The sequence below is a fragment of the Pan paniscus genome, chromosome 3 (assembly GCF_029289425.2).
Source record: "Pan paniscus chromosome 3, NHGRI_mPanPan1-v2.0_pri, whole genome shotgun sequence".
Taxonomy (NCBI): domain Eukaryota; kingdom Metazoa; phylum Chordata; class Mammalia; order Primates; family Hominidae; genus Pan; species Pan paniscus.
This window is the reverse complement of record NC_073252.2, coordinates 163,211,588-163,227,493: the sequence shown is the minus strand read 5'-3', so window position 1 is coordinate 163,227,493 and position 15,906 is coordinate 163,211,588. Positions and strand designations below refer to the sequence as shown.

The window sequence follows — 15,906 nt, the reverse complement described above, 5'->3', positions numbered from 1 at the left end:
AGCCTTTGTCTCAGACTGTTGCAGTAGGTAGCTAGTCAGACATGAGCAGGGCAGGAGAGGGCCTCCTCCCAACACCAGGAATGTCAGGCAAACATTAGGTGATGGGCGGGAGGTTGTTAAACTGCCTCTCTAAAATAATAATTGGTTGCAGCAGGTGCCAGAGAAAGGCAGTCTCCCAATAGATTAAAAAACCTGAAACTGGTGATCAGCAGCTTCCCAGTAAGATCTCAGGAGCTGGGCAAATGGGTTCATACATGCGCACCGAGAGGCAAAATGGCAGAGTTTAACTGGTATATGACCTTCCTCTAGGAACACTGGACTGGTAAGGGATGAACGCCTCAAGTGAGCATGTGCGCAGCTTCAGTAAACACACTGTGCAAGCGCCCCTCCCAAGTGTTGCCAGGCCACTGCACATGCAGACAGCCCACCCCAAGGGAAGAATCAGGGGAAAAGGGACACAACCCCCCAGAAGCATAAGCATACCAACCTATAAAGCCCCAAGTCAAAAGGTCAAACAGGGCACTTGATCTCTCAAGTTGCCCACTTGGCCTACTTCCAAGTGTACTTTACTTCCTTTTATTCCTGCTCTAAAGCTTTTTAATACACTTTCACTGCTACTCTAAAACCTGCCTCAGTCTCTCGCTCTGCCTTATGTTTCTCAGTTTAATTCTTTCTTCTGAGGAAGCAAGAATTGAGGTTGCTGCAAACCCATATGGATTCATCACTGGTAACATACCTTTGTGCCACATGACTTGGATATGTTTCCCAGTGGTAAAGGACCTCTATGCCTCACCTTCTTTGGCTGGAGGTATTCAACCCCTGTATGCAGTTTCCTTCTCTCTTTTTGCTCTCCTGCTTACTGACCAACCACTAGAACAATTCTTCTCAGCCACAATGGATCTGCTCCCCCTAGCTGATCTTTCAGTTCACTCTAATGGGTGGCTCGGAGGGGTGGAAGGAACTTGGAGTTCACACCGAGTAAAACTCAGACACTAATGGCCCTCCTGGACAGGAGGCTTACAAGAGTGGTAGAACTAAAGCCTAACACTACAATGTCTGGGGTTTCCTCTGCTTTTTCAACTAAAGTTGGCTATTTCCCCAAAACCACTGCCTATTCTCCTTTTTACTCCACCTATTCACCTCCTATTCTCCTTCGTATTCTCAAATGGCCTTGTACACCAGCTAGACCATCTGCCTCAGGGGCAAGCCTGCCTCTTGTTTGCTTTCACGTCACATGCCATGTAACTTCTTAAACACACACTCCTTGTTATTTGTGTGCCCATGGCTCTTGCTGCATTTGTGCAGCAGCAAAGACATAGGCTCCCTTGCAGCTATCCCCTGAGGTTTATACTTGTTTTTACCCTACCAGCTCAGATGACCTCCAACTCATCCCCTGTCTGGTGGCACATTGCCAGGATAGATACAAATTGGAATCCCAGCCCTTATGATTTGCACATTGCCAGGATAGATACAAATTGGAATCCCAGCCCTTATGATTTATCATATACATTTTGTCCCTTTTACCCTCCAGGGCTGTTTTCCAGTGACTTTTTAAGTACTTTGTCTGCCTGCATAGGGCCTCACTGTGGCCCTTTAAGGATCTCACTTATTTGCTTTTTTTGAGTTAACACTCCTTTGAAAGGAGGGAAAATTCTTCCTTTGCCACTTGTGAGTTCTTACCTCAAGCCTCAAGTCGTCCAGAGGTTACTACTTTATGTTAAGAGGGCAAATAAATGCCGTTTCACTCGCATATGAAAGCTTTCCATGAGTCTTTATCTCACTTCCTCCCATAGCCTCCATTTCTCTAATCACTTCCATGCCCTTCTTAACATGCACTAAGACCTTCAAGGTCATATTCGAAGGGAGGGAAATCCAGCCATCTTGTGGCAGTTAGCTGAAAAACAGGCTTCTCATCTACTTAAAGAACATGGGAGGGAAATCTGAAAAAAGAGACAATCATTTTGTTGCTACAGTGCTCTGAGTGAGAGTCATCATAAGGTCATGGAGACAAGGACATTGGCCAGCCCAAGGTTGCAGTCACAAAAGACCCATAGGACAGACATGAAGGTTGGTTCTAGGTTAACAGATTACCATTAAAACAGACGAAGGAAAGGTAAGGGGTATACAGTAAGAACGGTTATTCCAGAGTCCCAAGGATGAACAAGGGTCCCATTGTTTACTCCAGTATCTCTTCTGTTCTCAAGTGGGTAATTGTGATGAGATGGAACCAAGGTAATGGGTACACAGTAAGACTGGTTCATTCCAGAACTCTAAGGATGAATGGGAGATGCTTATCTAGGATAACAGGAAAGTAAGAGGGGATGCCTTTGTTTTCCTTTTTCCTTTTCTTTCTCCTCTGTTCCCTCTTTACAGATGGGTAACCATGTCTCTATACCACAGGATACGCTCCTCAGATGCATCCCCAAAAACAGAAGCGTTTGACTCCCCCAAACCTTAAAACAAAACAAAACTAGCTTTCCTTTGTAATATTGTTTGGCCTAAAAATGAACTGGGAGAAAATACAAAAGTCAGCCTTGGAAACCAGTGCTCTTATGCAGGAAACCCTCAAATCAGCCTCCTCAGTCTTTTATAACTGAGAGCATAATAAGGAGGATAGAGATAAGGAGAAGGAAAAATGCAGAAACAAGAGGAATGCTCAACTATTGGCTGCTTTATAAGCTTTCCAGCTCCCATCCAGGTTTCCCTAAAAACACTCCTTCAGGTAACTGCCATTGGTGTGGGAAGCCAGGCCACTGGAAGGCAAACTGCCCCAATGGGACAAATGAGAGGAAGCCTAGCGCAGCTTGCCCCCTCTGCCACAAGCTTAGCTACTGGAAATTGGATGCCCTGAGGGACGAAGGGCTCTGGGACAGAGTCCCAGTGCCTAATGGCCTTGAGCTGAAGGGGCTCTCTGCTCTGGCTGGCTTCCAAGTCATCGACAAGACAAAGCCAAGAGAAACTCCTGGAGGAGTAAAATTATAAATTTCCCTTTGGGATTTAAGAGCTGTGTACTCTGTGCTAATCTCCTTCTCTGAGCAACTCTCCTCCAAATTCTGCCACATAATGGGGCAAATGGCACCTCCTCCTTCCAAAAGAAAAGATTCACACTCTTTTGGGCAAAAATACGCTTTCCAAGATGGGTGCCTGATTAATATTCACCCAACCTCTAAATTCATCTTTCCCTCTAATAGCTCTATTTCTTCTGGAAAGTTACCTAAATCTTTAACTAATAACTTCAACCTAGTCAGTCCTACCTCAAGGATATAGAAATAGCCCACATTTATTCAGACAAGCCCCAGCAAAAATCTAACTGAGCAATGTCTTGAGGGGGGATAACTTCTACAGTATGCAGATAACCTCATTCTTCTCTGCTCCCCCTTCACAATCCTCACACAGCAACATGCAGTACAAACCTTAACTTCCTAACAGAAAGAAAATGACTTTAATCTAATTCAAAGGCTATAAAGGGAAAGAGGTATTTTTAGTAAGGAAGATTACAAAGAACAGAAGTTTTATATGAGAAAGGATCTTGTATGGTAAATTCTTGTCCTATATTAAATGACTGGTTGTTTAAAAAGAGGAATGTTTGGGACAAATCAGAAAGTCCAAGCATGTCATAGATGGTCTGTGTAAGTTGTGAAAAGATTTGTGAAAGAGAACTTATTTTTAAAAAGTTATACAGTTTTAAAAGTTATTAGGCTTACTAAATGCTTCATAAACTGCTACTTTGACTCCTAACTGTACAACTTGCTGCCTTTAAAGCTACGTAAGGCCCGGGGACATACAGAGTTACCCATGCCCCCTAGATGCTAGAAAGAGTCAAACCTTTTCTGCATTTCTGTCTATTGTCCTAAGCTGCAAACCTAGTACATAGTCAGAATCACTTACTTAGCAGGTTTTTCACCAAAAGTAAAAGTTGCTAAGAGTTAACAGTGTAACATGTTCTTGAGACTACTGGAAAACTTTTACATGCAAGGCATGTAAGGAAAGTAGAATGTGGTTTTAGTAAAAGATTATATAAAAAGGCATAAAAATGTGGATTTTTTTGACCTAGTTTAGAGAGTTAAAGGATTTTTTAAAGTTAGATAGGATAAAGCTGAAGGTTTGAGCAAGTTGTGGAAGGTTTGTGAAAGATTAATCTGGTAAAAAAAATTCTGTGCATAATCATATTGGCTAAAGTTAAAGAACTATTGTTCAGTTTTTCCACAAATTGAAAAGCACAACAGAGTTTTAGTAAAGCATTGATCTACTCTTCATAAATGTGTTATTTGTATGTGTTCCAGAATTATACAAAGCTCCTATAATTCTGATATAACTTAGTATACATTGTCAGTAATAATTATAATTGTTATGCTACATAATTGTGTACCACAGAAATAACAAATTTTCTTGGCAACTGTGTCTTTGACTGTGGCTGCCCTAAGACTTTTTCTCATTCACAATTGTTGTCTTGTTTTAATCCTCTTTAAAAGATGGCCTTTATAATCAGCTATAGGACTCTGACAGGCACTCTTGAATGCAGGTTGCTGATAACTTTAAAGATTCTAACATTAGAATAGAGAAAGAACTTTCAGGACTCTCATGGAGAGCTGAAATGTTCATGAGTATCAGGCAGAACAGGAGTTAACTGCATGGACTGAACTAAAAGAAGACTAAAATAATCTTTTTATGACTTTTTGCTTAAAACATTGCTGATCCTTTGTTTTTCAAAGTCAAGAAAACTTTCTTTTGAGCTATTTACAGCTTTTAAAAATAAGTATTCCTGTAAACAAAATTTGGAGCATATTTCTCTCTACCTGATTTCTCCAGAATTTGGAAACTATTTGTGAGTATTCTTAACTAATGGCAATACAGTTATTTGCATAAGTGCAATAGTAATCTGTTTTCTTTTGCAACAGGGTGCAATTGGAGAAACTGGTTATTTTACCAAGGGTTTGACTGGAACGGCATGCTCTCCTTTAAGGAATCAAATTTGACTTATAGAGCCAATAAAAACCCCTTGGGAAAACTGGTCTCATACCTTGTCTACACAGTCCCTGTACAGGGTTCCTGATCCATGGGGAGTAAAGAATGTCACTTTCTGACAGGCCTAGGAGCCCCAGGTTATCTTAGGACCTCAAGAGGAGAGGAATTTACCCAATTCATACAGGTATTTGATGGCAGAAACCCATGGCTGGGCTCACGACATTTAAAATGTCTTATCTGAGATACCTTATGGAATGAAGTTTCATCAAAGCCAATTTAAAAAGGAGCCTATATGGCAAATAATTATTCTTGCTGTGCTTTATGCAAATAATCAGGCCAAGTATGATAGGACTAATGCTTATTTTGCAAACAAATCAGTCCTATCATGATTTGTTTTTAATAAAAATGAGGACTGGAGAGAGAAAATTTATGTTTCAAGAACATAACAGACTATAATCTAATAACTTGGTATTAGGTTCTATTCTCATCAGTTGTTTTTGAGTTTTTGTCTGCAATTTAGACTAACCCTATTTATTCCTGTGAACCAACCAGTGATCTCTGGCCACAGCTCAGAAGAAACAAGAGGAATGGGTAATGTAAAAATCTGGATCAATATTCTAATTCTGGGAACACATTGGAATTGGCTTGTAACACCATCCACGCAAGTCTTAGCAGGCATGAAAATAGCCACCAGTTACCTGAGCGTGTTGGCAGGCTCAGGATTTTTTGGAGTTGTCCTCAACCCCTTATTTCATTTTGACATTCTTCTAAATCTAATAAACTAATTCGTCTCCTCTTGCCTTCAGGCCATCAAGCTCCAGATGATCCTCAGTGAGAGATACCATTATGTCAGTATTCAAGAGTCACCCTTCTACAGAGGACCCCTAGACTTCCCATCAACAAGACATGACAGAGGCAAAATTCCAACCCTTTCTCCCTCGGGCCTGGCTGGATACTGTTTTCACCAACCCATGGAGCCATCCTACCCTGACAGCTAGCAAGAGGTGAAGACCCACAAAGCAACCACCACCACCCCTCTATCAGCAGGAAGCAGTTACAGAAGACTGACCTTTATCCATTTTCCCCAAAGAATTGAGGTCTTGGACTCTTGAGGGGGGAAATGTTATGGTAGGTAGGTAGTCAGACATGAGCAGGACAAGAGAGGGCCCTCCAACCACCAGGAATGTCAGGCAACCATCAGGTGATGGTCAGGCGGTTGTTAAACTGCCTCTGTAACATAATAATTGGTTGCAGCAAGTGCCAGGGAAAGGCAGTCCCTCAACAGACAGAAAAGCCTAAAACTGGTGATCAGCTTCCTGATAAGATGACAGGAGTTGGGCAAGTGGGCTTAAGCATACTAAGAAGCAAAATGGCAGGGATTAACTGGTATGTGACTTAGTAGGAACACTCAACTGGTAAGGGAAGAACAACTCAAGAGAGCATGCATACAACTTCGATAAACACACTGTGAATACAGTGCCTACCAAGTGCTGGGAGGCCACTGTGCATGTGGACAGCCCACCCCAAGGGAAGAATCAGGGGGAAAGACACACAACCTCCTGCTCCCTTGGAAGCATGCCAATATATAAAACCCCAAGTCAAAGGTCAAACAGTGCACTTAATCTCTCAAGTTGCCTGCTTGGCCCTCTTCCAAGTGTACTTTACCTCCTTTCATTCACGCTCTAAACTTTTTAATAAACTTTCACTCCTGCTCTAAAGCTTGCTTTAGTCTCTCACTCTGCCTTATGCCTCTTGGTCGAATTCTTCTGAGGAGGCAAGAATTAAGGTTGCTGAAGACCTGTATGGATTTGCCACCACTAAGAAGACCAGCCCCCACCTGTAGGCTCAGCCTATGTTTCTGCAATGAATCCCATATATAGGCAGGAGAGTTTTTAAAAGTTTAAACCAATAATCTAAGGCTCCCTGTCTCCTGGATCCTTCATCCAGCACCCCAACCCCATGATGAACACTTGTCTGGATTCCTGGCTGCTTACTTGCAGTGGCCCTCTTTTTCAGATATTATGATTTGTTTGCTGAGCTGGATTGTGTTTATTCATAACAGGCCCTCAGCCTACTGTCTGTCATAATCAAATATTAGTCGTAATTCTTACAGTCAAGTGATCAAATTCTAGAATCAAAGGGGAAAACAGATATATAAACAAATAACATACATAAAGCTGGATGTAACAATAAGCCCATACTGGAAGTATAGATGAAGAACATGTGAAAAAAGAATCTATCTTGAAGAGTAGAGGATGACTTCACAGAGGGAGTGGCATGGAAGGAAAGAGAAGAGAATTCTAGACAGTTGGAGCAGCAACTCATCTGAAGACATAAAATTGTTAGAAAATGGTATGTTTAGGAGCACAAAGGAGTTGGTATGAGTCGAATCTATAGGGTATAGAAGCCAGCTTAAGGAATAAACCAGACGGCAGCTTCCAGGGGCCAAGAGCTGCTGGAATGACCCAGCAACTAGAATAAAATGGAGAAATTGTACTTTGTGAGCTCTCACTTAGGAAAGACACTAGACGTAGTGGACATATGAAAGCAGAAATACCCAGAACAATAGAGAAGGAATAGAGGACTGCTGACAGCAGTTCTTCACCTTTCCTCCAAGATGGGCTCAATTTCTCCTCCAAGTAACTGATGACAATATTGGTTCAAAGATGCACCAAATGTTTAGTGGATATGTAAATGTGTCCACCTAGCCCTGAGCTACATAACAGAGAGTACCAAAAAATTACACTAAGATGGTAATAAAAGTTCCAGGTCCTGGCCTCAAGTACTCTATATGTATTAACTCATTCAATCCTTATCCTATGAGGTAGATATTATCACTTCCATATTACAGATGAAGAACCTGAAGCACAGAGAGGTCAAATAACTTTACAAAGTTCACACAGCAAATATGAAGCCATGATTTACACCAAGGTGGCTACCTCTAGAGTCTCCATACTTAACCATCACATTGAGTTTTCACTTTATCTCTGGGCAGTGGAGAGCTGGTAAGGTTTTTTAAGCAAAAGAGCAATAATTTATGTGTGAAGGTCACTCTGGAAGATTGAGAATTTGAGAAGATAGAATAGAGTTGGGAGAGGCTGGACATGAAACACAAGTAGGAGGCCACTGCGTCAGTCACAGCAGGAGACCATGGGGGTCTCAGCTGAGGCAGGGGAATGAGTTTGCAGAGGAAGGGAAATGGAAGAGATGTCAGAGAGATCAAATCACTGAGAGGTGGTAACTGGTGAGCGGTGACAGAGACGGAAAAATCAAAAGCTTTGATGATTGGGATAAATGAAAGAATAGTGGTTCTAAGGGAAAATATTTGTTTCTGGACAACCTGAGCTTGAGATATCAAGTTCCACCAGTTAAAGGAACCCAAGTTAGCTAGTAAAACAGAGACATAAATCTCTGTGGAAGGTCTGAAGTTAGAGGCACGGATCTGGGAGACCTTGTGTAACAGACAACACCGAAAGTACAGGTAAGGAGGGAAGCCCAGGGAAGCAAATAATGGTATCAGATGAGACCCTGAAAATGGCCAGCATTTATGCCCAGGTAGAAGAAACAGGGAAAAAAACTGAGTCGTGATTTGAAAGACAGTAGAAGAGGTAGGAGAAAGTAGAGTTTTGTAAAGCAAGGGAGGAGAAAGTTCTGGAAAAGAGAAAAAGAGCAACAGGGTAATATGGCAGGAGGAGCTGATCAAATGAGCTAATAAAGGGTCTCTGAGAAGGCCATGGTGATTTTCTAAGAAACCTACAACTGGGTTCCTCCCTATATCTCACCTCCAACTCCTCTCCACCTACAGCCCAATTCTAGGGGCCAGGAAAAATTTCATGGCACCAGCCCTTCCAGCCTTGACTTTCAAAGCCACAGTTAACCACCCCATACAAGCTGTGACGTTACTCCTCTGTCCTTCATGATGATGAAGATATTGGAACATATTTCCTTAGGCTAGAGACGAACCCAAGAAGACTATCCCGTGGTCACTACCTTTGTGTTTTGATCCACAATTTTCTTCATATTTTTCAACAGATGATTATTTGGACCACCTTCTTTCTCATTCACGTACACTATCCTATCCAGGTCTGGAAAGTTCCGGTTCAGATCTATTCCCTGGGCATTGCTTCGACCCACAAACCAGTCCTTGAGTTCACCAGGCTAAAAAAAAAAAGTCAAAGAGAAAAATCATCAGTTGCTTATTATTATGTCACTTTCTATTTAAGGTCTCTATCAATGCTCTTTAAAATAACTATTAAGATTATTTACTTCAACAATGCCCTCCCATGTCAGTATTTTCACTACTTTACTTATATAAACATGAAGGTATCAGATTTAAAGTACAGTGATGGGCCGCATAATGACATTTCTTACCACGACTGACAGACTATACAGCAGTGATCCCATAAGACTATAATGGAGGTGAAAAATTCCTACTGCCTAGTGACATTTTGATGATCCTGACCCTGTGTAGGCCTAGGCTGATATGTGTGTTTGTGTCTTAGTTTCTTTTTCTTTTTTCTAAGAGACAGGGTCTCACTCTGTTGCCCAGTCTTGGGTGCAGTGGCATAATCACAGTTAACTGTAACCTCAAACTCCTGGGTTCAAGTGATCCTCCCTCCTTGGCCTCCCAAAGCACTGGGAGTACACGTGTGCACAATCATGCTAGGCTAAGTTTTTTATTTTTGGTAAAGACAGGGTCTCGCTATGTTGCTCAGGCTGGTCTCAAACTCCTGGCCTTAAGCAATCCTCTCCTCTGGGCCTCCCAAAGCACTGGGATTATAGATATAAGCTGCTGCACACAGCCTGTGTCTTATATTTAACAAAACATTTGAAAAACTAAGAAACCATTAAAATGCTTTAAAAAAGCTTTAAAAATAGAAAAAAGCTTATAGAATAAGGATATAAAGACAGAAAAGATTTTTGGACAGCTGTACAATGTGTTGTGTGTTTCAATCTAAGTGTTATTACAAAGAGTCCAAAAGGTTTTTAAAGTTTAAAAGTTTATAAAGTAAAAAAGTTACAGTAAGGTGGCCAGGTGCAGTGGCTCACGCCTGTAATCCCAGCACTTTGAGAGGCCAAGGTGGGTGGATCATGAGGTCAGGAGATCAAGACCATCCTGGCCAACATGGTGAAACCCCGTCTCTAATAAAAATATAAAAAATTAGCTGGGCATGATGGCACGTGCCTGTAATCCCAGCTACTTGGGAGGCTGAGGCAGGAGAATAGCTTGAACCAGGGAGTCGGAGGGTGCAGTGAGCCGAGATCATGCCATTGCACTCCAACCTGGTGACAGAGTGAGACTCGATCTCAAAAAAAAAAAGAAAGTTACAGTAAGGTAAGTTTAATTTATTACTGCAGGAAGAAAAATAGTTTTTATAAATTTAGTGTAACCTGAGTGTACAGTGTTTATAAATTCTATAGTAGTGTACAGTAATGTCCTAGGCCTTCACATTCACTCATCACTCACTCATTGACTCACCCAGAGCAACTTCTGGCTCCATTCATGGTAAAAGCCCTGTCCAAAGGTACTGTTTTTATCTTTTATGCCGTATTTTCACTGTACCTTTTCTATGTTTAGATACACAAATAGTTACTAGTGTGTTGCGGTTGCCTACAGTATTCAGTACAGTAACATGCTGTACAGACTTGTAGCCTAGGAACCATGGGCTATATCACATAGCCTAGGTGTGTAGTAGGCTACACCATGCAGGTTTATGTAGGTGCACTCTAGAATGTTCACAAAACGACAAAATCACCCAACATCGCATTTCTCAGAATGCTTCCCCATTATTAAGAGATGCATCACTGTACTTGTCATAAGTATTTTGAAAATATGTTCGATGAATAATATTTTAAATGTTAATAATATAAAGAGATATTTATCAAATTTCACAATATATATTCACTAGTTATAAATGACCTATTTCAAAGCATATCATTCTATAATTAGATTTAAGTAAAATATTCATTGCCTCTGTAAATCACAGCAACCTATTTTTTAAATATTTAGAAGAATAACTAAAGATTAGAAGCTTAAAATGAATTTAACATGCGTTATAGACTAATAACATGTCTCCCTCTTACAGTCTTCATGAAAAAATATGAACCTAGAACAAAAGTTCTAGGGCTTTATGATTTGAGGAATTTCTCTCCCGTTTAAACTCTTCATTTAACTAACGGTACAATCTGGAAAACTAATAAATTTCCGATATATTTGTTTCATTTTATAATGTGAATTTTCTTGTTTTACTGTTAAATTATATCACATGATATAGATATATTTCCCACATATTTTAAGTCATGGAAGTTTAGATACCTTAGACTGTGAAGGATAAAAATCTATAAGACAGAAAACAGCAATGATAATCTGTTGCCCATGTGTCTAAAAATTCTGAATATTGCCTTAAAATATTAAATAATTTAATTTTATATATTACTAGAATTTTTCTCTCATAACTTTAGAAATCGTATCAATTTTATATTTATTTACAGAAATTGGCTGGGTTTCTTACAATGTCAAACTATGTCATTGGATTTTTTAGCTGTAGATAAACATGCTAAATATTAACTTGAATGTGTTCCCATGTTCCCATAGACTAAGAAAATTATTTTAAACTGTAGAAAACAGCAAATATAATGTCCCCCGCCCCGTCCAATAAAATAGGAACACACACCATATATCTTCTCTTAAAAAGGCATTACTTTCCAGTTCATCTAACAGCGAAGATATATTAAATTATTTTTAGTTAAGAGGTAGGGTTTTCGCTTGTTTTTTAACTTTACTCAGCGTATGTAAAAACCAAGTAAACATCAGTAAAACATTATTCCGGCCAAAAGTATTTCTTCCTTAAATTCAGTAGAGGGCGCTGTGACACTGGCTCATCCACATACACCCATGGCGTTACTCTTCAACAAAAGGCAGTAGATATTTTTTATATTTGTAGATTTTTAAAACAAAACTTACCTAGTCACAAAAATGGATGAATAATTTATTGAAAAACATAAAACAGAACACTATTAGAACATTAACTTCTTAACACAATTTCTGATTTGCAGTCTTCACTGGAAAAACTCACCCATAATCCCTTTCATTCTAAACTATTTTCTTACCGGTGAGTTGAATAATGAATGCATCACTTATGCCCTCCACTGCACCATCTGTAAGCTTTGTGCGAGGGCATAATTTTTAGATAAACATGTATGTACAAACATACAGAAAATGAAGAAAGCACGCCTGATCTGAGCTGCCTGGCACTCACCTGAGACGCTGCCTTCTCAAAGCCATCTGGGTTCAGGGAAGGCATGATGTGAATGCGGGTACTGTGGATCAGGTTGACAATTGTCTCGTTCCCCTTCTGATATTCGTTGCATAGGTACTGGGCCAAGAAAATGAGCAGTTCTCGTCCAACAGCCTCATTCCCATGCATATTCCCAATGTATTTAAATTCAGGCTCACCTAAAAGATTAATAGATAGCATGGAGATGTTTTCTATGACATACAGTGCCAAATATATTGTATACCTACAAATGTATTATGAATATCTGGTGGGTTTTTTTTCCTCCAGCAGCGATGCCTTAAAAAAAAATCTACCTTAGACATTAAAATACCCCTTCTATCCTTCTATTCCTCGCCTCCCAGCTACCCACCTGTTATGGACTGAACTGTATTCACCCAAAATTATTATGTTGAAGGTCTAACATCCAATGTGACTGTATTAAGGAGGTAATTAGGGTTAAATTAAGCTATAAGTTTAGAGCTCTGATCCAATAGGACTGTCATCTTTATAAAAAGAGGAAGAGACACCAGAGCCCTCTTTCTCTCCTCTGCACAGAGGAAAGACCATGTGAGAGCACAGTGAGAAGGCGGCAGCCAGGAGGAGAGGCCTCACCAGAAACCACCCCTGCTGCCACCTTGATCTTGAACTTCTAGCCTCCAGGCCTGTGAGAAAATAAATTTCTGTTGTGTAAGCCAGCCAGTCTGTGGATATTTTGCTATGGCAGTCTGACAAGATTAATATACCATCTCACCCACAATAACTAATAATAATAACACAGTATGTGCCTCCTGTTAAACACTGTGCTTTGCATGTTTTCTTTTTTAATCCTGACCAAACATCTAAAAATAAGTATTATTATCCAACTTCATTTTGCAGATAAACAAACTGAAGTTCAGACTGCTTAAGAAGACTGTCTCCATAGTTATATGGCCTGTGAAGCCAGGATTCAAATGCTAGTCTTCTGGTTTACTTAAACGTCTATGTTTTTGTTTTTTTGTTTTTATTCCTAAATCATAGTGATTGAGAGGGGCCAGACTGCATGGATTCAAATCCTAGCACCAATTCTTACTGTCTACGCTTGGGCAAGTTACTTCAGTTCTCTGTGGCTCTGTTTTTCCATCTAAAAATTAGAGATAACAATAGATTCTAGCCCATATGGAAGGTTATTATAAGAACTAAATAAAATAATGAATGTAAATGCTTAGAAAAGTGCCTGACAAATAGCAAGTGCTATGTGTTTCCTATAATTTTCTTTAATATTATTATTACATCACATCATCTTGTCATTGTGAAGTTCCTTGCCATACATAATCTAATTTTCTCTTCACAACAGCCCACTAAAATGTGTAAGGCGTATATTTTTATTATCCTTATGGTATAAATCAGCCCAAAGAGGATATACTTTGCTGAAGGGCTCAGAATACTAACAAAAGTCACTGTTGCCTGTTTGTGAGACTCTCCATTGCATTTTAGGAGTAGTAATGAAATTGCAGAACGTAGCAGCAAAGTGATCTCAATTAATCCTGTTGTTCTGCTCGTTTCTGCTTCATCCATCCCACGGGCCCAATTTCTGCATTTACAAAATCACTAAGACTGCTGGTTCTTGGTATAAAAAAGCAAATTAGAATTATTTTTCTCCTGGAAATATGTTAACTAAGCATTCTTTGCATGAGATTCCTGAGTTTCTGAATTAAGTGACTATTCACCCCAGAAAACTATGACCTTGTGGTGACCTCTCAGCCTGAGCTTATGCTAATCTTAATCTAAGGATCAGGTGGGAGCAGGATCAGGGCTATTTATACCCCCCTCAGTTTTTCCTTTGAGGGAGAGTCTCTAATAAAATTACCCCTAGGGGCTTGCCCAGAAAGTAAGAGAAGAGATGAGGAGGTGTGAGAAGAGATGTTTTCTTGGCTTCTGATTTCAAAGGTAATAATAACCTTCTTCCTTTCTGTAAACTCATGCAGTTTCTACCCTCATTTATGTGATGTATTCATTTGATTGAGGCACAGGAGAAACTGCAGCAACCCATTAGAGAGAGAGAGCAAGTAGCCAGGGGAATATCAGAAGCTGGCTTCACAAGTTTTTTTGAAAAAGTTGCACTAAGAAGGCATTTTGGTCCTACTCCCTTCCCCAAAACAACTTTGAAGCTTCATGTCACTCAATAAAGCTTGGCCCACAACCCCTAATTACACTGAAAACTTTTATAACTTCTCTGTGTTTAAATCTTTTTTTAATCAATTAAAGAAGAAACAACAAACCCATAGTCACTAAGCCACATTTGCCCCCAGATGTCTGGTTTAGCTAGCACAGTATATTTTGTGTTCGAATGTGAATGCTTTGGGATAGAGCATGCTCCCCCTAGTTCTGCCACAGGCTGCGCCATTCCCTACTGCTGCTTTACTCATTTATGTTTGCAACTCCTGATTTTCAGACTCAGAAAATGTATGACATGGTTTCTCTTCAAATCTGCAGATTTCTCTCAGGAAAAATCTCCCCCAATATATCTATGTATTTGTGAGGCGGTAGTAACACTAATGACAATAACAATGCTTTAGGTTGACATGAAGACAGGACAACAAAGGTCATTATATTGAAGATACTAATGTATGGAAATAAAATGCAAGGCACATATGATAGCAAAAGAAAAGGCAAGTGTATCTCTAACCCCTTCTGTCCTCAGGAATAACTTAGATCACTATATAATGTTATCACTAGAATACAGAAGAGCTATGTTCCTTTAAGCCAACTAACATGACTTGTGAGATGGGGAAGAGCCACATTGTTTAAATACAGCATTTGTTGGACATACATGCAAATCCCAGGGTCAGACACTACATGGGATCCAAAAGCAAATATGTCAGCATTCCTAAACTGAAGGAATGTAGAGTCTGGAAGAAGACTCAGACATGAAATGGACAATGTTCAGGAGTGAGGCAATGGTGAAGGAATGTTGGATATGTAACTAAACTGCTTCAAGGTTCCAAACTGGGATATTCCTCCCACCCCTCTGGCCTCTCTCCAGCTCTTTTCCCTCCCAAGGCCAAAGCTTTCTTTTTAAAACGCAACCCTCCTCAGGTCACCTCCACCAAAGAACCCATCAGTAACTTCCCCTTTGCTTTCATGATAAAGACCAAAATTCTCTACGAGATCTTGAACCTCCATGTGGTTTGGCGTGGTGCCTCTCAAGGCACCAGCCTTTCCCTCCTGTGTTTCAGCCATCCTTCTTTCAGCCACGAGGCTCGTCCCTATAATGCTCTCTGCTTCACATATTCACATATTTTATCCACACAGACTTCTAAGTATGGCTAAATACAGCTTCCTTGGAGTAGCTTTAGTCTAAGTCCACAATTTCTTTGTTATTTTTCTTTTCTTTTCTTTCTTTTTCTTTTTATTTCTTTTTTTTTTCTTTTTTCTTTTTTTTTTTTTTGAGGCAGAGGCTCACTCTGTCACCCAGGCTAGAGTGCAGTGGCACAATCATGGCTCACTGCAGCCTCGACCTCCCGGGCTCAGGTGATCTCCCACATCAGCCTTCTGAGTAGCTAGGACTATGGGTGTGCACCACCATGCCCAACTAATTTTTTTGTAGAGATGAGGTTTTGTCATGTTGCCCAGGCTGGGTTTGTTATTTTTAATACCTCAGTTTGAAAATATACACTCATCAATG

At 40.1% G+C, this 15,906-nt stretch overlaps 1 protein-coding gene across 2 annotated transcripts in view; it reads right to left on the bottom strand.

Annotated features, from left to right (window-relative positions):
• Positions 1 to 15,906, bottom strand: part of CPE (carboxypeptidase E) — a 120,283-nt gene that overhangs the window by 21,446 nt on the left and 82,931 nt on the right. For both annotated transcript variants that reach the window (XM_024928715.4, XM_063603977.1), the window contains exons 2-3: positions 12,225 to 12,421; positions 8,956 to 9,123 (exon numbers count right to left, since the gene is read on the bottom strand). In XM_024928715.4, the coding sequence (XP_024784483.2) occupies positions 8,956 to 9,123; positions 12,225 to 12,421 (365 nt within the window). The remainder of the gene's footprint in view (positions 1 to 8,955; positions 9,124 to 12,224; positions 12,422 to 15,906) is intronic.